The sequence below is a fragment of the Ptychodera flava genome, chromosome 11 (genome assembly GCF_041260155.1).
Source record: "Ptychodera flava strain L36383 chromosome 11, AS_Pfla_20210202, whole genome shotgun sequence".
NCBI classification, from domain to species: domain Eukaryota; kingdom Metazoa; phylum Hemichordata; class Enteropneusta; family Ptychoderidae; genus Ptychodera; species Ptychodera flava.
The window spans coordinates 9,156,290-9,182,247 of record NC_091938.1 but is presented as its reverse complement, the minus strand read 5'-3'; the positions used below and the strand labels follow the sequence as shown (position 1 = coordinate 9,182,247).

At 38.7% G+C, this 25,958-nt stretch overlaps 1 protein-coding gene across 1 annotated transcript in view; it reads left to right on the top strand.

The window, feature by feature from the left end:
• The window catches only part of LOC139143464 (ankyrin repeat domain-containing protein 33B-like), an 86,984-nt gene that overhangs the window by 55,222 nt on the left and 5,804 nt on the right, over positions 1 to 25,958 (top strand). Inside the window, exon 3 of the mRNA XM_070713804.1 lies at positions 24,673 to 24,805. Within this exon, the coding sequence (XP_070569905.1) occupies positions 24,673 to 24,805 (133 nt within the window). The remainder of the gene's footprint in view (positions 1 to 24,672; positions 24,806 to 25,958) is intronic.

The window sequence follows — 25,958 nt, the reverse complement described above, 5'->3', positions numbered from 1 at the left end:
GTGCATATTGTTACAGTTTGTTGTTATCTTCTGAGAGCATGTGGAAATGCTCAGAATTGTCAGCTCTGTCTGTAATGCAATGCCTTATCATAGTTGACAGTTTGTAAAATCTTGATTCTAAGTCATCAGTAACAAAGCAACTACTGGGAGATTTTTAAAAATTAGGTCGCCGCCTCTGTATATAGCTTTTTCAACCTTTGTCAAAAAATGCAAGAAACAAAATTTTTTTCCTCAGGTCTTAGTAGTAATCGTGAACCTGACCTTTACCGTTCGGTTGAGACTCTCTATACGAGGGTGGGGCAAGGTCAGAAATTATTGAAAAACAAGGAACGAAAGCGGGAGACAGAGAAGGCAAGGAGAAGCTTTATAACGGGCTGAAAGATAGCGAGATAGGTATGTCACATTGCAACAATATAAAAGGTATTGGGCGCTCGTGCATTGTGAAACTACATGTGTTGTTAGCATCATACCAAACCAGTGAAAAGGCAATGCAGGGTTCTTCTGCTAGGAATCTGTTCCTTTGGCACTCTTATCTTAATATTACTTTTTATGCTAAAGGGGAAGCTAATAAAAGAAACGAGACGCATAAAGAAAGAAAGAAAGAAATAGAAAGTCTGATGTAATCAGGATTCAGGGTCGATCAATGGACGGTTAACATAGAATTCGAAATGATTGAAGATGTAACGCACTGTCATTATCGTTAACAGTATCATTTCATACTATCAGCTATTAAATACTTATCTTTGCACAAGTTTTATAACCATATAAAGTTCCTCGTACAGTTTTGGTTTCCTTTATAGATGTCAAATTTGTAGCCGTTCCCGAAGGAAAACAGTTCGCCAAGGTTATCCTTCGTGCTATTTGTCTTCCTTCTTCTAATTAACTGAGGTTTCATTTCCTTTGCCGTGACCACGACTCCAACATATTAGGAGTATAAAATCGACGTCCCTGGATGATTTTATGCACTGCGCCATTACATTTTCGGACTGACAGACATTCCCCCAATCCACCCCCCACCCCCACCCCCTCGCACTGCGATATGGTCAGATTAACCATAAATATCAAGCGCAACTATATGTACAGCGAGGGCGTCGAAAACGCCCCTTTTATTCTGTCTATGGTTATTTTTGTTTTGTTTTTGTTTGTTTGTTTTATATAAGACGAGGGCTTGCCTTGATTGTCCGATGTGCTCGTTTGTGAGCATGCTTTCCCAAGGGAGAAACGAAAATAAGATACCACTGTGCTGAAGTATGGGGACACTCCACAAGGATCTCACATGACTGCTATTATGTGTCTGAGGGAGAATTTTGATAGTGTCTTAGTAAGAATTGGATAAGAACGCAATACCTTGTTTGAAAGAACTAACACGGAAGTTATGCAGCGACATCGTAATGTACATGTCCTTATAATGCCCTCCATGTAACATCAACAGGAAAATTATTTCTAGTTACGCCACTGGGTACAGCAAACAGTGCATTGGCCTTGAAGTTAGTATAAACAAACGTCATGTATTAAATATTTTTATTCTATAAACAAGCCACATCGGTGTCACCTGTGTGCCTGTAGCTTTACCCTCACTATTTTTGTATAATATTTCAAATAAACTGTCTATATTTGTTAATTAATCAAACAAGTCGCCCTCATTAGTTTTTTCCTACTTATCACAAACACAGGAGATTACCGCAATGAGCTACTAACGATTTGTTTAGTCAGAGCGATAATCTTCCGCGTTCTTGGTGATCAGTTATAAATTAATAATGGAGGGATTAGGGAGGGCAATGAAGGGATATGAATTTTTTTTTGGAAATACTACACAGAGATAGCGAAGGTAGAGCCATACGTACACACATAACACTGGTATAGGGCTTGTACTTTAAAAATGTGTAAAAACATAACATATATTTATCATATTTTGTATTGTTTGCCCTACCCGGTAGTACAGTGCGGCAAAAGTGATAGCTAAGTAACCCAAACATTCGTTGACGAGGTTGTTTGAAGCGAAAGAGTGGTCGCATTTGGTATGCATCTTAGCATTGTAAATCTACCATCAACTCCCACCCCTTCTCGATTTTAACAAGTATTGCAACGTAGTGGCTGTAACATCAGAGCATCACAATTATCATGAGGTCCAATGTAAGCTCGTGCGGTGAAAGCCTCGCATTTTTTCATCGGGTGAACAGGTATCTTGTCGGGTAAGTTTGCAGGGTTTTTTCAAATTCACTTTTTTCACATAAGTAAACTCTCGCTTGTTTGAAACAAAACAGCGCTTTCATGGAAAATTCAATAAAAATACCAGCTTAAAATTTAGACGTCTTTAGAACTTACTTTACTGTCGTTACGCTGCATACACTCAAGCGCCTTCGATACCTGGTCAATCTAGCGTTTAACACCGCAAAAGAGAACTTTGGATTTCTTCTAAAATTGTCGGCTAAAAGTTTTGATGGCAGATATCACGATAGCCTTTCGCGATGCGAAAAGGAATTCAAAGCATACCCATCCGATATGGACATTCAACTTGTCTCCTCTTGTCGGCCACAACTCGCAAAGCTGGTGATACTTAAACGTCTGTCAAATTAACTCAAAACGTGTGCCTTCTCGCTCACTTCTTTAATGGTCGACATTTTATCCGATTCGCATCCTGTATTTTGCTGGTTTTTATTTCAATCTGTACGTTTACTTTGACTGCAGGTGTGTTTTCTCAAACAATGTTCACAGCTGCAACACAACTTGGGTCGGCATATGTCTCAGTTATTTCGCTCTATCGCGGTCAAAGACTTTCATATCGGTACTTCACGACGGTTGTCAGAAATGTTCTACCTTAACTTATTACTTAGCCGGGGCTATGATATCTTGAAATTCGAAACAGTATTTTACAAAGAACACCGACAAATAAATTTAAGACTAAACTGTAAATGTTTAATGCGCAACATTTTCTTTGAAATTTAATATTCATTATCGTAAATGTTTTCTTCATTTCCTTTTGCTAATTTTATGCTTGGTAAGGTTTTGAATTATATATCAGACTTTAATTAGAATGCAATACAACCCTCCAGCCTCATTTATTTGACCTTCTAATTTAATGTACCTCATACGTGCCTGAATATGGGTACTCTTTTACAGTACGCAGAGTGCGCTTTGTGTGTGTGTGAGAGAGAGAGAGAGAGAGAGAGAGAGAGAGAGAGAGAGAGAGAGAGAGAGAGAGAGAGAGAGAGAGAGAGAGAGAGAGAGAGGGAGAAGACAGACAAACAGACTGACAGAGAGAAGGAGGTAGAGAGACGGATACAGAGGCATACATACATACATACATACATACATACATACATACATACATACATACATACATACATACATACATACATATACATACATCATACATACATACATCATACATACATACATACATACATACATACATACATACATACATACATACATACATACATACATACATACATACATACATACATACATACATACATACATACATACATACATACATACATACATACATACATACATACATACATACATACTCTTCTTTGCCAAGTTAAGGGGGCATATTTTGCTCAAATATTGCAAATATTTATTCAATTTAATTAATTTGTTAACTCAAGATTAAAATATTGGTTGGGTTCACCTTTTAACTTGTCAAGCAGTCGTATTTTGCGTGATAAAGAAGTGTTAATTTTATGCAAATGTAAGCAGATCACCTGATTTCCTGGCTTCTCTTTTCTCTCATTTTCAATTCATATTATGTTCTTTAAATGCTATATCACAAAACGACCATTTGTTTGCATTTATTGCTATTAAATATGCATCTATTGCTACCATACTAAACTTAAGATTCTTTGCTTTTTTAAAATATATAGTATGATGGGGATTCCTTGTCATCTTAGATGAGAAATATTCCTTAAAAAACAGTGTTGGCAACGTTCAGCTTGACCATAAACGAGCTTCGACGAATAAAATGACTGATGACATAATGTTGACTTAATTCCTAAATACATTTAAATCTAAAGCATAAGTACATCCTCCCTTGTATTTCCAATAGACCAATTTTTTGGATCCTATAGACTAAAAGAAAAGGGCGCAATTACAGTAACCTCGTGTTGTAAGTTGTTTAACCTGCAGCAACAACAACTTTCCGCTCATGTACTGCTGCAGGACAAACGCCAGACAGATGTCCCTGGTTCAGTCTCCTGTGATATCGATTTCAGTGGTAATCTGAGAGCATGCCGTCTTGTACCCCCTGATAATTCCGCTTCCTGTGTCACCATCTGTTCCATAAACTGCGCGGCCGAGCGTTTGACAAGCACAGTTGATAAAGGAACAGGACTCACAGAAACATTTTGACATCGACGTACGGTTTCGTTAACGTTCTTTCATCAATACAATATCTTTTCTTTGGATGAAAGACAAGTAAACAAACACTCTCGTGCGCTCAGTACACTCACACATCCCAAGACAGCAAATGCTACAAGCGATATCTCATCCTGCAGTCATTATTAACGCGCACGGAAGAGAAGTTTGTCAACTTCACGTCGTCAGCCACCCGCTTGAAGCGCTAAAGATTTTAAATCTTCCAAAGCAGCACATTATCGTCACCCGTGTGCACATATCGATGACTCTAACTCCTTCTTTGGTGTAATTCTACCCGCAAAGTGAAACCGTTGACATTTCCCGCACGGAGAAAGGTGTCTTCAAACCAAGAGAAAGGTGCGACTATCGAAATGTTAATCGTCTTGAAGGCTCGACACTCACGGAAATACGACACTTTTATCCTGGGTGTGCGATTAACATTTTTAAGTGGTGAAAACTTCTGTTCATTTCCACTTCCAATTTTAGGCCAAAAGTTTGTAAATGAACTTTCTTGGCTACATATCGCAAGGTTGGTTTTAACATGGTTATGGCCATCTTTGAGGAACCATAATAATCGTAATGATAAAGATGAAGTATAGCATATCAGCATATTGATGTCGCAAATACAACAATCTGATTAGTCGAGATGTGAAAATAACCGTGCTATGTTCCCAATATACCACTGTTGCCGTTGAACACGGGCGAGCTCTCACCTAGCGGAAAAATTCCGTTTTTGGACTTTTCAAGTCAGAGTTTCAATATACTGCTTGATAGCAATAAATCGCCTCAGTAATGGGTAAACCATGCAGTTTCGACCAGCTCACTCCATATATGTACTCACTATCGCTTGTGCATACACAGTACGTCGAGAACTGGTCAAAATCACGGAGGTATAGCATCGCTGGGTGTGATTAATTAATTGAATATTATATCATTATCATAAACGAAACAAAAGAAGGTTGAGTTGTAACGAAAGTGAGATACAATTTTACCTTGTTTTCTAAATACTCTTTCATAAGGCGTTTATTTTCCCTGTTTGGTAATTGACGAGTACTTTGCGTCATCTTGTACCACATTGTCTGCAAAATTGTGGGAGGGTTTGTCGTCTCTCCATCACTACACTTGCGCTAAAATTTCAATAAACATCAATGTTGATCAAGCGTGGTGACCAAAAATAGGTACGAAAGTTCCTACCATTATGCTTATTATCTTTTCGCGTCGTGGACTCCATCAGTGTGAGAGATGAAAATATATTAATCACGGTGGGTAATTTACGTTTTCATACCGAAGACACGATAACATAGATTAGAAAACTCTTGGGTGTATCGCCAGTAAGTGAAGTTAAATTCTGTACAAATACCATACATATGGTTACTTGCTTTTTATTAACTGCGCGTGCGCATACAGCGTAGCAGGAAGAGAGTGTACCAATTTAAAATATACTGGAGAAGTCTTGTCACTTCAAGTTGAAACAGGAATGAAGTGGCAAATATCTCACTTGTAATATTTTGTTAAGTGACAGAAAAATCTTAAACTGTTGTCACTATTCAAGCCGGAAACCTCATGATATTTTATTGTCATCTGGATATTCGACAAAGTAGCAAGTAACATTTATGAAAGCAAAAACTAAAAGGGAGGACATAAAAGGACAGCAAGGACAAAGAAGGCCGAACAGAAAACCTAATTAAGAGGTGAAACATAGTATTTTCTGTCTATGTAATTAGGCGAAGGACAACATTTTCAGTGCAGGATAAGATGTGGAGCAGTATCATCCCCTATTCTGTTGTGAAAGTATTGTCCTTCACCGTATTATGCTCTAATAACATTGTCCTTCGCCCTCTATTGCAGTGCAAATGCTGTCCTTCATGATATTCTGCACTGATGACATTGTCCTTCGCCCTCTATTGCAGTGCAAATGCTGTCCTTCATGATATTCTGCAACGGTAGTATTGTCCTTCACCCAATGTCGGCCTTCAACCCATTTTGCAAGGTTAACACAGTCCATTACCCATTCTTGAGAGGTTACGATGTCCCTCACTCAATTCTCGTCTGAAAATAGTCCTTTCTGTATTCTGAAATACCGTCCTTCGTAACGCTTTACTGTCCTTCAATGTCCTTCGTTTTTGTCTCACCCAAGCTGTTGCAAGTTAAAATTAGAATCTTCGGTACACTTTCTATTTTTAGTCAGCTTATACTTATTTTAAATCTGTTCTTTCGACAGCTCCGGAATGTAGATAGATCAAATTTTGAAACCCCAGAGTAGAAACCCGCGCAATAAGCTAAAATACAGACGAAATCGTTTGCAACGGTGCTTTCGGCAGGTATATAAATTGAACCGCCGTGACACGATATCACAAAGCCGCAATTACTGATATGTATGGGGCTGGAATACAAAAAAAAGATAGAAATGAAGCGACAGTTAATGGTAATCAAAAGTCGATTAAATGGAAATAATCAAGTTACCATGATAGTGATTGATGTTGTCGGGCGTGCTGAGGAAAAGCAAGATATAGATATGGACTTCAAGGGCTGATGGAAATTGTGTTGGGTAGATGATCTGCGCACAGGCATGATGAGAGACATAAACACGGTCCCTCCTGAGTCGAATGCCATGACGGCTTACACGCTCGGCTTGTCAGATCTCCTAATGCGATTGGACTCGCTGCGGAACTCATCCGTGGTCACAGTTTAACAACGTTACGGGCTTTGAGCAACGGTCGACTCTCGTAAACGTCAATTGGGCTTCGCCATTTCTGTCGTCAAAGGAGGTCCAGGATACTAGGCAGACGATGAACGACGTGAAAACATGCTTTGCGATATTGTCGGGGGTCTTCACGTAAAATGGTTAGGAGCAGTAACGTTTCAGATTTTATTTTGCTAGTTTTTGCTTTGTATGCCAACTGTAAGTTTTTGTTCTACTCCCAAAGCATGTTGAAACGCTTACCGTTTAGCTCGTCAACGCAGCGTCAGTGTGTATAAAATGCAGTGTTATTACATTCGCATTTTAGTCCCGGGGGGAGTATTCACTCATCAACAGCAATAACAATGCAGTCTGTACATGTACAGGCTGAGTTGACAAGCTGTCATGAATACTGTGTATCTCAACATGCTTCGTATCGGGGAGTAGAACAAGAAACTGTAGTCACTGACATTAAAACAAAAAACGGTGAAAAGTCGTCAAAAGTTACAGCTATTGGCTCTTTAAATGGTATGTTACAGAGTATAACTTGAAGGCATTGTGAAATAACTTTCATCGGGCATTTCAAAATGTTAGAAAACTGTTTACTTTTAATTGATAACATAGTTGATACATGTCCAGACTGCAAAATTTGTTTACATTTATGTAATTTTTTCAAGCATTTTATTTTGTTGATCAGCGAAGTCCTGATGTTTAAACGTCAAAAGATGAAAATATTTATACAAGCCATGGAGGATTGTCCCGTTTCATTTTGATTTGACGAAGGCAGTACAACCGTCGGCAAAAAAACACAATAAGGAAATGTGTAGTCTAACACTTATTGAGTCGCTAAATTTCAGCTCTCGCTGATCTACCCATGGTCTAACAATTTCTGTGTATGATCTCGGGGAGAGATATTCAGACTCTCAAACTTTTACAATTCTTTCAAAAAAATTCTGATATACCACTTGTTGAGTTCATTTAAAAGTCCTTCTTGTAGAAAACTTTTCACCGGCTTAGTTTTACGAAATTCGAAAATTTTATTTTTCTTAATAAAGTTAACACAGGTATGGCGGCCATTTGAATTTTAAATATCGGTAAATCTTGCATTGGTTATTTGTTTCTCTAATACCAACATTTGCACTGTGACCCCCGATTTTATTCTGAAAGAGAATGGTTGAAATATTCCTTAAGGAAAGTTTGAGCCAAAGTTTAAGTCTTTCACTATCGAGGCGCATATACTACCTTAAATCAATGCTATACTTTGAGAACAAGTTATGGTATTCGCTAGATTTACCATGTAGGAAGCAGACAATGCGCTGTTCACAAAGTGTCCAATACCTGGAGGGAAAATGACCGTTATTTTGAAAATATATTCATTTGTTTTATTACAGGGCACAAGTACAATTCCTTCTTCCTTCTTCTCACTAAAATGTTTAAATGCAAAATATTGCAAACATGTGCACAAAGTGCAATTATGTTCTTGGAGACGGATGGATTTTACCCTGTTCTAGAATGCAGTCGGAAACATCAACATTATAAAAGGTCGCATGTCCAGGTCAAACACTGAAGTTCAGAGTGGGATAAGAAACTTTTTTTTCAAACAGAACTATAATAGTAAAATATATATTCGAAATTTATAGCTGATAGGTCTTTAAAAGCACAAGTGTCGCAAATATTTTCGAATGTTTGAGCCCATCCACACAGTACGTGCAACGGATGAAGTACGTTCGTCGACTGTGCCGCCAAGTTTATCTTACTCTCCCAGAGCCCTTGATTTGTTATAAAGCACCGGACGTTTTCTTCAAGCGTTATGTTTGTCATTTCATGACCAATCAGGAAGTGCCTTCTATACTTACTTCTGCTGACTGGATCTCAGCTGCCGTCAACACAATCGATCACGGAGCTAAGAGTCCCATGCCACTCGGAACGTAGTTTTTCTTCTGGTATCCCCGTGGAGTGCTTAGAATCATCCATAACGGGGATACATGCCAAATCGTTCCATCCGATGACCATATTTCAAAGTTTCGAGGGTCGTGAAGTAGTCCTTGTGCTACGAGTCCGTATTTACATTCCAAACACTCCTTTTGATCACCTCAGCCATCATCAAATCTTCCCTCAGAGAAATACACCTTCAATCTGATTTACCCACTCTGACGAAGTGTATTCACATGACTCTTGTCTTCAGGTAATATGCGCCTCGAAAGTGAAAGACTTAAACTTTTGCTCAAACTTCCTTTAATGAAACTTTCAACCATTCTCTCACCAAATCAAAAATAAAAAACCAGGAGTTACCCCTTGCAAAGTTGGCAACAGAGAAACAGATTACCTAACATTTACCGACATTTGAAATTCAAAATGGCCGCCATCCCTGTGTTAACTCTATGGGTAAAAGTATAATTTTCAATACTAAGACAGTGAAAGTTTTTCTTACTACAAGAGTTTTAAAATGAGCCCCATAAGCAGTTGACCAGGTAAGTAAAGTGCAAAAATTTAGGGTCAGAATATCAGTCACCCGAGGCGCATTATACCTTAAATAAGGGAGCCCAGCCTTTAAGCCATTACAGGGGAATCGCGACGGTCAGTCTAATCAGTTCATGCACCATTTCGACATGCGCGTCATTCTTCAATCTCTGTGTAACACAGAAAGCATGAACAGATATATTTAGCCTCAGATCATCTGTTTGAAATTCACAAAGTCGGTCTAATTGTATGCAACTTTCACTGGGACAAATTATTTGCCTTATACACGATAAAGGAGACTGGATTCTAAATATCACACACTCCGCTCGTTCAAAACCCTGGTGTACAATTTCCGATGGGACAATCTCTGGACTTATTCAAAGAGGAAATACTGACGAGAAACAGAAACTGTCGTTTCCATGATACAAAACTGAAGTGCATGATCAGGTTGAAACAAGGTTGGCCATTGCGTTGGCACACAAACCAACAAAAACTTTGTCCGTTTTTTTCTAGGGACTACTTATTTTTATATTGATGAGGGCGTTGTTGCGTCAAATTAAGATTATACTGACAGATGAAATCGTTTTTGACGGATGGAATTCTGGAAAAATCGCCATCCGAAACTAGAGTCAAAGGTCAGGTCTTTTGACTTTGGCAAGTTTCTTTGTAATGAATGTGTGTACACATCGAAATAGCATAACATACTTGGGCAAACATACATGGACATACGCACATGGACACATACATACATACATACATACATACATACATACATACATACATACATACATACATACATACATACATACATACATACATACATACATACATACATACATACATACATACATACATACATACATACATACATACATACATTACGTGCTTACATTTACATGTTACGTACATGTACATATATGCACAGATAGATACATAGATACATCCATTCCCTGTGAGGAAATCTGTATGCTTGGATTATCAAGGAGCAATGGGAGGACCCATTGTTGAAACCTTCGAAACTCGGGCGGAATACTTCAAGTATGCTTGACGTAAACTACGCGCCGTTCTAAAAGCTGGCACTGTGTCGACGTTTGGATGGCTCACATAACGTATAACTGTGTGCATTAGTGTGTGACAGCTTACGAAGGCTGATTTGTTATATTGATGAAAGCGGCAGTGTCTGAACGGCGCTGCCGTCAGTCGCATCCGACATCCCCATCCGCTGGACAAACAGACACCTGTTTGAAGTCAACGATCCTTTGCGAATGAGACCGTTGAATTCGCTACAAACAAGACACTACATCTCAGTCCGTTTGACTACATCAAGCAGGACACTGTCAATAAGCCTCCACATAAATTTTTCTAACCTGCGGGCAAATTGAATTAGGCCGATGACTCATGTTGCCGATGAAGTCCATACCCGTGTGTTGAAGAGCGTTAGCAAAGATTAACCAAACATGGGAAGAGTCAGGCTCGCATAAGAAACGGCAAAGGCATATTTTTCGAAGCTTGGCAGGTAAAAGACACAAGCGTTTACGATGCTGAATGAAAAAAACGTGAAGATTTGCATGTGAATCACAGAAGTGATATACAGCGATTTATCTGTTGTATTGTACTGTCAGGATTGGGAAAAAATTACTTCTTAGTCAGCATGGCGAGTGTGTGTGCGTTGCTTAGAAAAGTGCTTGTACAAGGCATCAGCGCACGATTAGTGATTATCCCCAACATGAAAGAAGGATTTTCAGAGACTCGTTAGTCCGTTAAATGGACCGTTGTAGATTCGAAGAATTGCGATGGGATCGAAACTATGGGATCTCAGAAGATCTCCATAATGTTGTTTATTGTCCACGTCGTGATCAGTTGCCCGACGGTTCGAGTAAATACACATCCATTCCAGAGAATTTGACAGCAAACCGCCGTGCCCTACTTTGGCTTCAAAATTTAAAAAAGCCCCAGCTCCAAAAGGGTTTATAAACTTACATGTGCATTACCGGTTAGAACCCCTCAGAGTGATTCTGTGTTGTTTCGCACGTTGTCTAACAGCAGGGCAGCTAAGAACTTTAAAAATGCCATTAAATATTGAAACCAACAGCTCAAGAGCAAAGCTAAAATGATTAATCAGTCGAAGAGGTCCTTGGAACACTCGGAAAAACATGTAACCTAATTGCATATATTTGCAAGGCATATCTTTCTTAAAGGGAGAGGGTCGTCCAGTCTGCGGCTGCGCAATTCTCTTTCTTAAAAAAAAACATTGCCCCTTCCCAGAAGTTGGCGATGAATGTCGAGCAAATGTGAAGCAAATTCAGCATTGATGCATAATGTTCATAGTTTACCAGTCCCTTTTATATTCTTTGAGTTAAAGTAAAAAATCAAGGCTGTAATTATAACGGTTAGGAAAATTACCTAGCAGGCGAATTTAATAAACAAACTATGCCAGTTTTCTTGCTAAATAGATTTTCAAGATAACAGCTTTCATGTTTAAAATATTATTCAGGGTTTTTTAAGAAAAGCCTAGATCATTCTGCCAAGGTTTAACTTGTATATTAAAGTAGTCATAGCAACCATGAAGAACACAGGGCCACGCCCATCTTACGTAAAATCAGCGCCCGTCTGAAAAAATAAAGTGCCTTTAGTAGAGGTATGGCGGCCATTTTGAATTTCAAATATCAGTAAATGTTGGGTAATTTGTTTCATTAGTGCCAAACTTTGCACGGTTTTTTCCCCAATTTTTATCCTTGATTTTATGATAGAATAGTTAAGCTAGTGTTATTGAGGACATTTTAACAAAAAGTATGAGTGTATCATTTTCGAGGCGCATCTTCCTTAATGGCGAACAAAATTGCCATACCTGACAAAATAATGGTGGATTGCATAATAGCTTATAGCGTGGGCTAAGTACTGTTCAGTCTTACCGCAGTTGTACATGGAGACAGTAGAATAGAACATTATAGTTATATGATTTTTTGTGCCAAATATTTGTAATCATCGATAGGAATAACCGTTCAAGACAATACCAATGATTTCACACCTTGATCCGATTGAGATGATGGCTACTGCGCATGCTCAGTATCGTTCATGACTGCAAAAATTGTGTGGGAGAGACAATCAAAGACTTGTCCAGTTTCTAGGTGCCCAATCACATGGTCATTAACAGCGCGATCATTCTTTGTTGCACCGTGCGATAATGACCTTCTACCCGAGATAATTGCTGGACGGTTACCATAGCAACAAGCTGTCAAGCTCAAATATGGAACTTCACGGGTTTGTAAACCTACAACTGTAAATGCTATCTCTTTATAGTGAGAGGTAGCGTTTAGAGATTCTAGCCTCCCGGCAGAGTCTTAAAAATGAAAGATAGGCCGAGAAATATGAATATATCCTTGTGTTTATGTTCAATATCTACTTGAAAATAAATCCGTATGTAAAGAAGTCTCACAGACATTTTCTAAAAAGAACATGAAAAGCTAAAGTAAAATATTGTAGACACAAAATATTCAATAAATTCTTCCTCCGGGAGGCTCTATATAAATAATTGATAAAACGGATTACGCTATGAAATATATGCTGTTAAGGCCAGAGTGAGTAAATTCTTTGTTTCGCATCAACGTCACGCGTGTGTAGGTTTTCTGGGTTTTTCAGGGAAGGACACAAAGTTTTCTATCAGAATTTTAAATTCTTCATGATTTCTGTCGCAAAACAAAGCCACAACTTTTACATCCGAACAAAAGATTTCCATGTGACGAAGTAAAATTGCATACTCTATAAACCTATAGTTACAGGAATGAGCAGACTTGGGCGAAAACTGTCAAATATTGGCATATTCATTATTTTTTGTTATTATTTTGCGTATTTTTTTAACGGCTTACCTTTCGGGTTTTTGTGTTGATGTCAAACAATACTTAAATTACTGTGGTCATGGGTGCTCATTGAGGGTCTATGCTTTGGCTCAATGGGGATCACAAGATAGAGAGACATATTCGTAAAGCGTATTTGTATATCATTGATATTACAAATGCTGTCGTTGAGATGTAATTTTTACAAATGTCATATAAGTATCACAAAATAAGCCAGAAATATTGTCCAAAATAGATAAAAAAAATATCGCGGGCTCTCAACGTCAGTCTAATCATGGTTGCATCTAAAAGAGAACGCAGTTTTGAATTCGGTGTCAAAGTTCAAGGGTAGCGGCGACAAATTCCTGTCTCCTACAGATTAGCAGGAGTAATTATCGGTAGTTTCAGTGTTTCTTGATAGCAGGGTTGCCAGGAGATTCATGCAAAATCGGTTAACTTGCTACCTGTGGTGGCGCTAAATAATCATAATAGTGCCCAGTGCACACAAGTTTATATATATATATATATTATATATATATATATATATATATATATATATATATATATATATATATATATATATATATATATATATATATATATATGGATGTATACAGATGTCCTCGTGGGAAATTACAGTGCTCGATGCGAAAAGCAGAGCGTCATAAAAACATAAAAATAAACTATGAAGTGAGTTAACCTTGTGTTGACGATCTGAGTTAAATAAAGCTGATTATTAGTAATCTAAAGGTCAGTGTGAATCCAGCCAACATATTCCCTAACAACATTTCGTTAACTTTATATGTGTGTGTGTATATATATATATATATATATATATATATATATATATATATATATATATATATATATATATATATATATATATATGCGCTTTATATACATCCCATAGACTTTGTCACTTTGTCCACGGTTCACGCGATGTTTTTTATGTTTATCGCCAACCATCTCTTTTTTCAGAATTACCATAATGACTATTAAAACATAACTATTCTGAGAAGGCATAATGTGAACCATTCAAAGCATAGTACAGCTGTATAGAGTGATCAAAAAAGTCAGCTATATAGAGTGATTTACACCGTTCAATATGCAGTAAACGTTTCTAGTCAGTAAAAAGAGCATCAATCATTATCATCGAAATTGAATGAAGATTATGAAATAAAGAAAATCCCTTCAAAGGGCGCCAAAATTACCTTCTTATACTTCAAGAGATGTGATATCGTTATGTTCTAAAATATTCCTTCTTGAGATGCAATGTCACTAAACACTTTTTGAAAGAAAACTGTTTTCCTGCAGTAATATGAATTTACGACTGTTCCCTGGTGCACTTCTCTCACTGGAATAAAATATTATCACCTCATAGGTTTGTGAGGGTGATGTCATGAATGGATGCCAAATTGATGATACCGTTTTCAACCTAATACTTTGAAGCCTTCATAATTTGTGATTTCAAGGAAAATTATTTTTTCCTGTGCAACTAGGAACTTTAAACTTTCATTTGTTGTGAAAATTTACTGCTGTTTCGGGTAAAATTATTATATTCGAACCAAAGGTTGTGTCTGGCCGTTTGACCCTCTAACACGATGTGCGGTATCAACTTGAGGGCCCAGTAAAGGTACTAGAATGCGCCTCGGGGGCGCATGTTCGGAGTGTCATACTTTTACAATACTTGTTAGGTCTACTTTTTGTTGGGACTGATTTTGGAGCTCATGGAGCAACTTAAGTGTTCACATCCGTAAGACCTATCTTTTCTTATTTTCGGAAGCATGTATAGGAACACGTTGTTTTTATCTGACCTAATTCACCGTGGAATCTTTGAGGGTGCAAATCATAATGAATCATGGGATATCTCGAGCTCTGGTTCTGTGACAAATTCAAGGCAGCCTACATGTGCTCATGGAATATTCAGCTTTGCCGCGGTCACTTTGTTACATCAGATGACTATTTTCCAACATGGCTCACGTCACACGTCTCGAAAGTGACAGACTTAAAAACTTTTGCTCAAAGCTTCCTCAATGAAACTTTCAACTAATTTCTTACCAAATACATATCACAGGGGTCACTTTGCAAAGTTTGATAATAGAGAAACTAACTACCTGACATTTACCGATATTTGAAGTTCAAAATGGCCGTCGTTCCTAATTTTAACTCTATTTAAACTATGGGGGAAATAAAATTTTCACAAAAATTTATCAAAGACGCTGAAGGCCCCCACAAGCGATAGACCAGAAAAGTGTTGGAAAAGAATTGAAAGCCTGAATATGTCCCTAAGGCTAATTCTACCTTAAGAAGACCATTGAGCCTAGAGATAGGATGGTCAGTAATGATGGGGAGGATGGCCAGTAATGACGGGGAGGGGATCTGCAGAGCAAATATTCTGACAAAATGTAGCCCATGCTGATTGAAAAAATATTCACATGAAGGTCAGCTGAAAAAAAAAAGAATATGGCAATTTTCTGAATGAACATGCATCTCAGCATCCTTACCACCCAAAGATCTAATCGTATACTCCTCAAGGTCTCTGCAAGATATTTTTCTTGGTTCTTGTAAGATAGATTTTACAGAGAAATGTCCCCAGCATGCAGCAAGGGAACTCTTGTCGATCATGTAGCATTTAAGGGTAAATAATGTGAGCGACACAGGAAGGTGTTGTGTGTCATACCAACTTGTATTGCATGATGTTAAGAATCTGCCAAAAGCACGAGGCCGTATAACTAGTCAAAAGATTGCATTGCCGAGCCAGAACAGTCGATATGGCTTGTAGTTGTCTCTCAATAAACCTGATAATTCTGCGCAATCTCCGACTTAAATAATGACTTATTATTTAATCATTTATCATCTAACTTTTCTACAGGGCATAATTTTCCTTGTGTTGTTATCGCTCATCCTCTGAGACCGACTCGATGACAAAAAACACACTTGTTACCGACTACCGCTAAATATTTGATACTTGCTTGACATCCGACTATGAAATCGAGAGTGCGTAATGGCGGATGGAATGGAGATTCTCTATCATGGTGTTCGTGTATTCGGTCGTGTAATTCTTCAACAAGGACTACCTTTCTGGGGAGTTCTGCATCACCCCTAGTTCTGAACAGAATAATACCTTCTGCGCGCAGACGACAGTAGAATGGCATGAACATTTTTTTCCTTCATCTCGTACAAATGTACCGACGTTTCGACGTCTCAGTGAAATTTCAACATCATTTTTCTCATAATTCTACAAAATAAGTAAGTCGTTGTTAATCAGAAGCTGAAATTTATTCTGTTACCATTGATTTTCGAATTTGATTTTGATACAATAACATAAGGTATAATTGTACAAAGTATGTCTCTGCCCTGAGGCTGGCCATAATATCATTCGACTTTTCTAAGCGAACGTGATGTGGTCGAGCCGATCTCGAATGTACGGGCCAAATGTTTCATGAGAAATAGCATACGCAACCCAAAGAGAGAAGAAAATGCTACAAGGATATGGCGTTTTATTTACGAACAAATACGAACGCTCATTGTTTTAAAATCCTGTTTATGTTCCGCCAGAGGTTCTACAACTGTTTATATCCTGGCAACTGTCCGTTGATATCGGCAAATGTGTGAATGTATTTGCCAGTTAGGGTGCCGTCGTCTGTTGAAATCTCCAATCTCGTCAGGGCAGCGCCAGCACAAATTTGAGAGCTCGCCGTTACTGGATATCTTGTTTGCACTGCTCTTTATGGTATACCTTCAGGACACGGAGTACAATTTACGGGCTTCATATGAAAAAAATTACCTCGTAAATATTCTAACTTCCTGTCAAAATAGACGACACAACAAAGTGTGTCGTGTTATGTCAAAATTTTATATTTTTTGTGCAATTCTTTTTCAATCGATTAAATTTCAACAGAAATTATGGCATCCATGTCGATGTTAAATGAAATCGGTCGATTAACCATCAGGCAAACTGTAGAGAGGAGAGGAAAAGAGATTGGTACCAAGTATGGCCGAGATCATATTTATAGCGTTCCTAAAATGGACGACGTATAGTCTTGCCGAAGTGGAAAATTTCATACGCCAGTTATAATTTACGATACCGGATACGGGACATGCGGTGCTCGAGTCTATGGAATCTGGAAGATACTAAACGAAATAGGCAGTTTAATGGCTTCGAAAATGGCGAAAACTTTACATTAATCGACGACGACACGCGTTTGTCCGCGAAATGACATTTCATAATTGTATTCTGTCGCACAATAACACCTAGGCCCTTTTCTCTACCCATTACTTTGATAGATTCTCCGTAACGTTGTCGTGGCAACAGTGCAAAACACACACTAAATCGTATCTTCTCCAAGCAATGATAAATGCATACGTTGTCCGTCGCTTAGCCTGTGGCTGCCCGCAGCGCTGGCATTCTTGGAATTAAATATTTCATCGGACGCAGCTGAACCCCTTCGCAGTGATTTGATATTTTCCGGCGGAATCGGAAGGCAATTAGCTCGCTAGACATACCTCAATGTTCATGGGGAAATCCCGAGCGAGTTCTGTTTTCTGCGAACGAAGCGCCGTCGCTATGACATCGAATTATTTCTGGGCAAGAGGACGCTTCCAGTAAAATTTGGTATATTTTTTGTTCTTGAAGGAAGGAGCTGGAAATGTACAGTAGCGCCGTGACGTTCCGGACCACGTTCACGTTACAGTGGGTTTCAGTTTTGGTGCCACAAAACTTTGTATGTGAGACAGACACATTGTATGTACAATGGAGACGATTAGCTTGGGCATCACCGCACATTTCAAAATCGCAAACTCACTCATACTCGTAGTTGGATTTTAACAACGGAAACGCCAATATCGGTTTGGGCTCCAGCATTCTGCCTCGTTCCGTACTGCTATAGCAAGACATATCCCGTAACTGAACGGTGTATGAATAATATCGACTGTAAACTAGTTTTATTACAGCGGTTATATGTCCCGCCTCGGGCGACGAGATCCCTAAAACCTCTGCGATAATGAGTGAGGCATTAGTAGTGCCCATGGCTCTACTGGACAATTACAAGAATGTAGGCCTTTCTTGTAAAACGTAATCGGGTTTCAAATAAAATATTTATTGTACGAAAATTGCGACAACAGACAAATGTTTAATAAAGTTGAGGTAGGCGAGAGACGGCATTCATGAATAATAATGAACTCACAATAACTTACACAGTGGGGAACATATTGGTTAAACGTGCTGCAGAATATAGATTTCGTAAGTTGTGATTGGTCTGAAGTGATATCAATCCGCAAAAGATTCTTGAGGGCTCGTGTGTCTTTTGTTTTGTTGCAATTACATAAAACTGCGCAATGAGAAACCTGCAAACCTACTTTGAACGATGTCGTGTATGGCAATGTCAAAAACACAGAATTTTTTTACTTTCGAAAAATACCAAAATCAAGAAGAGAAATAGTCCTTGCGTATGAACATTCAACACGGTCGCTTAGTAAATTGTACAATATATTACCATGCTCTGCCCAGTCGCATTTTGATTGGTCGAGCTGAACCACGTGACTGACCACAAATACACAGTAATGGTTTGTTTACATGCCCGTGAATATAAATAATAAGATTAACAACTCAAAGTATCGTAACTTTACACCTCAAATGTAAATCATAATCAATCACAAAATAAAATGGAGCACTTGTAGGTCAAGTTGAGATACTTTTTCTTGAAACATCTCCGGATTTGCCAATTTTTTTACAGCGCACGTGATATAATGCGTCGCGCATTGCTCATTTTCTGGGGCCCAGTTGTCGTTCGCTCCTGAAATTTTCGCAAATTTTGACAATTTTCTTGGGTTCGCTGATAATATTATGGAAATAACAGACTCCGCTCTGACCATGGTCAGCGCGTAGCCCGTTATTTCTATAATATATTTACTGATGCATGGACCACAATGTCGATTTACTTGTAAGTAGAGAAGATTTCGGTGTGTATCTCTGTGCAAGAAAACAAGGGACTGAGTCTAACTGCTGTAAAATGTATCGATCGGAAGAGATGAAGAACTCTGATCAAGAGTTTCTTACATACATGAATATTTATTGTCTTTTAGTCTCTGAAAAACAAGATCATTTCGCCCCAAAGTACGGCGATTACATTGACTGAGTGGCAAGTAGTTCCGATGTTGTGATTAGACCATATTCAATCAGTTTGATGGTAAACATGTTTGTTTGGAGAGACAGATCGTAATTGCAACGTCTACTTTGTGATATTCATTTTTTTAAATCATACACACTTATCAGAAGTAGAGGTAGTGTCAGAGAGGAAGGTAGAAACAGACTCGATAGCTTGTTGTCATAAACGCTTAACTGCGATACTCTACTCGCACTGATTGAACTACACAGGGTCGATCATTATGAAGTGTGCCCGCCATTCCGTTATTTAATCAGCCGTACTTCCTTCATCATCAGCGAGCTTTTCCATGAGAGAATCCCTGCTCTTCTGAACCTCCTTGATCATTTGATGCCGTTACGTATCCTTGTTTCCAAGAAAAGGGCCAACCCCGCACAGATGACAACCTGCCCGAGCGTGGCCATTTTACAGACCAATCTCACGTAAATACTGCACGGGTTCACTGAGCTGTGGACCAAGTGCAGCATCAAGGCAAGGTGCGGTATCTCCGCTGATTAGCCGAACACTGCATAGGTCTCTCATGTACCGCAGTGGACTCCCGTGCTAAGGATGTCGTGTATGTATTTATGATCCTTCTGTGTCTCCTTTTTCGATTTTCTGTCTTGTGTTTTCTCGAGATTCTCAGCCTTTCAAAGAATCTCTTGAACACCCGTGTTCTCCGAAATTCTCTGAAAAAAGTTATATATATATATATATATATATATATATATATATATATATATATATATATATATATATATATATATATATATATATATATATCACAGTCACAGACATATCCAAGTTTGGTGCAAATGAGGCTTTATTAACAATCTACTACCACTAAACTAACAATCTACTACCCATGTTAAAAGCAATACAGGAATAGCAGGTATAGGCATTGAACAAGTACAAAAGAGCGCTCAAAGTAGCTCAAAACGTCATTACTACAAAGGGTGGGTGGGAGGGTGACAAACACCCGCCGCCTCAGCTATGACAAAATAGAGTGAAAAAAAAGGCGGCAAGCCATCTGGTGGTGTTAAGAACAAAGCTGATCGGTTGCAAATGGTCAAGTGACCATCTGAGATAGCGCGATTTCAACACCGCTCAAAGAGCATATATATATATATATATATATATATATATATATATATATATATATATATATATATATATATATATATATATATATATATATATATATATATATATATATCCTATCTTTTTCTCCTTCCACTGTGTTGCAAATAAATGCACCTCTTTACATGGCCAACATTCTGAGCTATCGATACATTATTTTTGATAAAACATAATCTTCACTAAGTTTCACAGACGCATCAGTCTGTGAAACCGAATCTGTAATCACAGTGTTAGTGCCTCTTACATTGAGAAAATTTTAAGGTAATGGCGCTGTGATCACCTATCTGTAACGACACTTTATCCCCGTGAGATTCACGCTGTCCTTTTCGCATCAACCTGATTTCTATCGCTTCTCTATTTCTAATTTCGAGCAAAAATTCTCCCTTGCCTGTTGAATGAATTTCCTGCGTACAAGTGTTGTCGAGGAGCAGTGCATCTGTTTTGCCCACTTTATCTGGTCTCTAAAAAAGTACTTTGCCATACACCTCACGGATGACGTTGATCAATGATTCATCCGGTGTAGCTCGGGGTTTTTTTCTATTCTATCTGGTTCGGGTTGCCGGTCTATAAGCAAATTGAAAATACCGGGTAAGTGTTTTCGTCCCAAGAAATCCACCCAGGGTTTTTCCATTCAGAAAATGAAAATTAATTTTCCTCCAGGATCCATCGCTATGCCTGGCGGGCAGGATCGCCTGGGTGTGCAAAACGGCGGGAAGATTGATATCCGATGCAAATTATGTCCAAAATTAATGTACGTCTCTAGGAGTTTCTCGGTATAAGTCACAATTATCACGTAGATAGGTGGGTTCGGTGAACGAATAACTTCGTATTATGCATTATAAATACGGTAGTGTCTGTGATTTACCGTTATGTCTTAATAAATCAAACTTCGTCTCAAAAACAATGTCTTGCCAAGGGTGACGGCTGGAAGTTGCACGAACATTTATTACTCGCATATCGACTCGAAATGGACTATGGCCGCTCTCTTTTACAGACTTGCCTCTGTCTGTTTGTCTGCCTGTCTTTCTGTCTGTCTCCTTGTGTCTCTCTAAACATTATTTACTGCAATTCCCTTAATTTATTGATCAATTTTACTTTTAAATGTTTTGTTTGCACTTTGTAAACAGAAATTCAAACCTTTATTGCTGACTAGCACGTAATTTATGACATGAGGTACTCCCATGATCAACTCTACAGCAAGTACTTAAGTAAATGATTGCGGAAAAAGAGGGTTTATAAAAATAATGTTGTGGAAGGCTGTAGTCAAGGCGCAAGGAAATATCGCGTGGTGTGCCCTTTCTGCTGTAATTATCTGACTTAATTCCATAGTATAAACAATTAATTAAATATGGATATTCAACTTTTAAACACATGAGAGCGACGAATAATTGTAGAAACTACCAACGAACGTTGAACGTTCTCAATCATTTCATGTAGATTGCCGGTTGAAATCGCAAGATGCCACTGAAATGCGACAGAGGACTGATTTTCACGTCACAACGCGATCTGACTGCAGCGGTATGCCGGGAAGAGCGCGTGGTACGGCCAAACGAACAACAAATCATGACAATTTCATGCTCTGTCGGAAAATTTCAACTGGCCACTGATTGCTGAGTTGCGTCTAAGCAATTGAACGTTGATACGCTGTGATGGACAGCCGATCTATCACCGTCGACTTGGTTAATTCTGCTAGAGTGGTGGGAATACAGCTTGAAAGTACCGGGGGACATGATATTCCCAGTGAATAAAAGCGACCAGTAGCCAAAATGAAAAACTAAAATGCTAAACTGGAAATTTTCAAGTGCCATGTATCAGGCATGCTCTCGCATAGCTGTTCACCTTCCAGTGTAGCAATATCAGAACCGATAAAAAGCGCCTCGTTATGGAGGAAACGACATCAATAATTTGCAATATGGACTCCTAACATGCACGGAAGATGTCTTATTGCAACCGTAAGAGTTAAAACTAGTGGACATCGACAACGTTCAGCTTTAACGCGAGTAGTCTGGAGAGTCGTTAGGGTTGTGGATAGCTAGATATACCCCCGGGGATATTTTTTTAATTTCGTATCAACAAGTTTGTGTGCTGCTATATTCACTCGCACCACTACAACTAACCTTCGAAAATTATCAACCGAAATAACTGGTGTGCGTATATGTAGTGACTTGGGAAAGTTCCCGCTCGTTGGCATATCTTTCCAATACTGTTACATCTTTCATTGCCACATTAATTTTTCCATAGTGACGAAAGATGTCGACCATATGGCATGTTGACGAAACCCACCTACCGTTATTTCGCATAGTTTCTCCCGAAATTTGTATTTTTATTGTCTCGTTGCCAGGGAAGTCCTACGTATCAGTGAGCATTTCCATGATACGGACGCCGCGAAGCGGAAGCACCCAGATGTTAAGTTGAAGCAGCTTCCGGTTGGAGCATTGCGTTTGTCTGAAGGATGTCAGTGACTTATGCATACGCACGGTCATTCGATCGAGATTATTGTGGAATGTATTCACAAAATGTACAAATTGCATGCACGAGGCGGGCCGTGCAGCGTTAAACTCTGTGAAAAATGACTTCCTGCATACAAAAAGTGTCAAGTTTACAGCTCTTCTATCGCTGGTGGCGCTTTCCTTTATTGTATGTCGTCATGTTTTCTGCAGAAGTTTTCTGCGTCTTATTTTTTTGGCAATATCTTAGTACTCTGCTGTAATGGCCGAGGGGTCTCCGATAATAAAAGCTGACTCAATAGAAACAAAATTCCCTAATTTTTGTGTCAAAAGCCCCACCTCCTCCCACCCCAAAAAGAAACTCCTTAATGCGAAATGGGTTTCCGGAAAACTCTGCTGTTTACTGTGTGGGGGAATACCAACCTGCAGTCTTCAACGCACGTCGTGCAAAATCTACACATGAATATAGATACTCTCTCAACGTTCCAAGAAGTCTATATTCTTCTGTCAGGTTTCAAAATTATGCCGTTTTTATTTGTTTTTTTTTAGGTTGTAATTTCTGTCACATTTTTTTCTCAATGAACGTGGAGATAGTGCTTCATCGGAGCACAATATAATCATAACTGAGATTTCACATGTTTTAAACCGCAGACTAATACATGTCCCGTGTTGTACTATTTCCTCTGTTTAGTTTCTTCTCTCTTGAGTTCTGCTTTCATGTGTCGCAGTTAAAATATCGTATTTGTTATGCTTTCACGGTCTGAAATTTTTTTTGTCATTTTATTTTTTGTTCTAGCAGGATCTTTATTGCCATTTTGACGCAGGCAAAACGAATCCCCCTCCACACCTAAACTAAGGAATTACATTTCTAGTGCGTCAATTTTTATGATCGACGGTCCCTTTCTTACAGACTAAACTAAGAGTTCGAATTGACCAAGGTACAAACAAAGCCATGTGCACAGACGCGCAAAGAAGTGCGTATATTTCTGTTTGCGTTTGCACACGTGCGTTTGTTTGTACGGTGATCACGTGATCATTTTTAATGGTTTTTATTTATTTATTTTGCACAACATGATACATAAAATAGCCAGCAAAAACAAGATCATGCATGGATTAAACAGTAAAGTCTGAAGACTTATTTCCACTGTGATCTCCTGGGCGTATTGAGTGTGTAAAATACTTGCGTGTCCTTGTCATTCCGGAGTAGAAACAACTATTGGGAAGAGTGCCAGTCAAAAGCACAGGACAGGAATTCAAAAAGTCATCTACTTTTTTTGACTTCCACATCCTGTACTAAATCATAAAAAAGCGCGATATCACCTTGTTCTTTTTCATGAGATAAGATAGTTGATTTCAGCTCGGGAGTCCTGCCCTATGGCTGTCATTTAAAATGTCGACAATGCTTAACTTCCTCAATCAGAAGTGATTCAAAATTCTTAATGTAACTCCGAAATGTATTTTCACTTCCCAGTTCCCCGTATTTTCATGTTTGTGCGCCATGTAAATCTGACTGTAACGTCTGATGTACATTTTTTATAATTATGACCGTCTAATGTTTCATCAGCAGCATGCCTACTAAATGTTTTCTTGTCTGTTACTACTTATTTCAGACTGGTTTTGCGTACGCCTGCAGCCAGGGATTTCTACCGGTCCTCAGACTTGTTGAAAATATGCAAAACGTCATCGACGTCAACCAAGCTGACAACGAAGGGACGACGCCGTTGATGTTCGCGTCGCAGGCAGGCAAGCTTTTACTTCTAAATACCTATGTACTCAGAGCTCCCTCAGCTGTAACCTTAATGTACCTTCCTGTAGTATTGTTAGGTCTGTGAAATACAGTTTGTAGTTTTACTCCCAAAGCAATGTCATCTGAGCCAGTCTGCTACTTGTTAATAGAGCCTGTATGCGTCTGACGTCCAATTTGTTATTGTTGATGCAGCTGAATTTTGTCCGGACTTGAATTCAAGTATAAACAAGAACACCACAAACAAATGCGTCGCCATGTTGGCAAGAATTATACGTCGCATTGCGATATACCTGGGAAGACAAACGTGTTTTTAATTTGGCAAAACTGATGAAAACAACGGAGTGCAACTATTGTCGCTTTACTTTTGTCATCTTCTGATGCTACTAGATATTGTTCACATCATATTAAATCATGGGTTTGTTCCGAGGGACAACAAAGGGTCACTCGACACAGGTCATTTAGAAGCAAAAAGTGGTAAAAAAGAGGCAAATATATAGTGAAAAGATGGCGACTCTGTCCCGATTATTCATTCAGTACTTTCCGTCGACAATTTTCTCTCTTTCAATTCGCGAATACGAACATCATTATTTTTTATACCTGTAAAAGTTGTTCAAATTGTTCCTTCAGCCGTGCACTTATTTCTCGTTTTCTTCACAATCGTGCTAATCTTGACTCCACGAGACTTGTTCACCGGCAAGAGGACCAGCAAAATTTCACGATATAATGTATGTGCGCCGGAAGCAATGTTCAAACGTTTGACATTCAAGTTTCATTCCATCGTATACCTGTTGACTGAATACCAAATATTAAAATGTCACAAACTTGTTTCCCCACAATTTTATAGTTCCTGGTAATAAAAGCAGATTTTCATTCCAAAAACAAGCCTTTGCGTTCAGATAAGATCGGCATGGCGACTATACCCTGAATAAATGCATGTACGTGCCCTGGGGGGTGACCACAACACAGTGACCTGGCAGCATCGATCTGGGCGCATCGCTATTCATGGCGTCATGATTCGCGGTGTTCGAACTTCACATTGCAAGCCATGTGCTTTAACGCAAGGAAGGGAGCGGTCTAGGTAATAACGAGCTGTTTATGTCTCAGAAACACTTTCTGTCGATTCAAGAAGTCGGTGATTTTTCCCGTGTC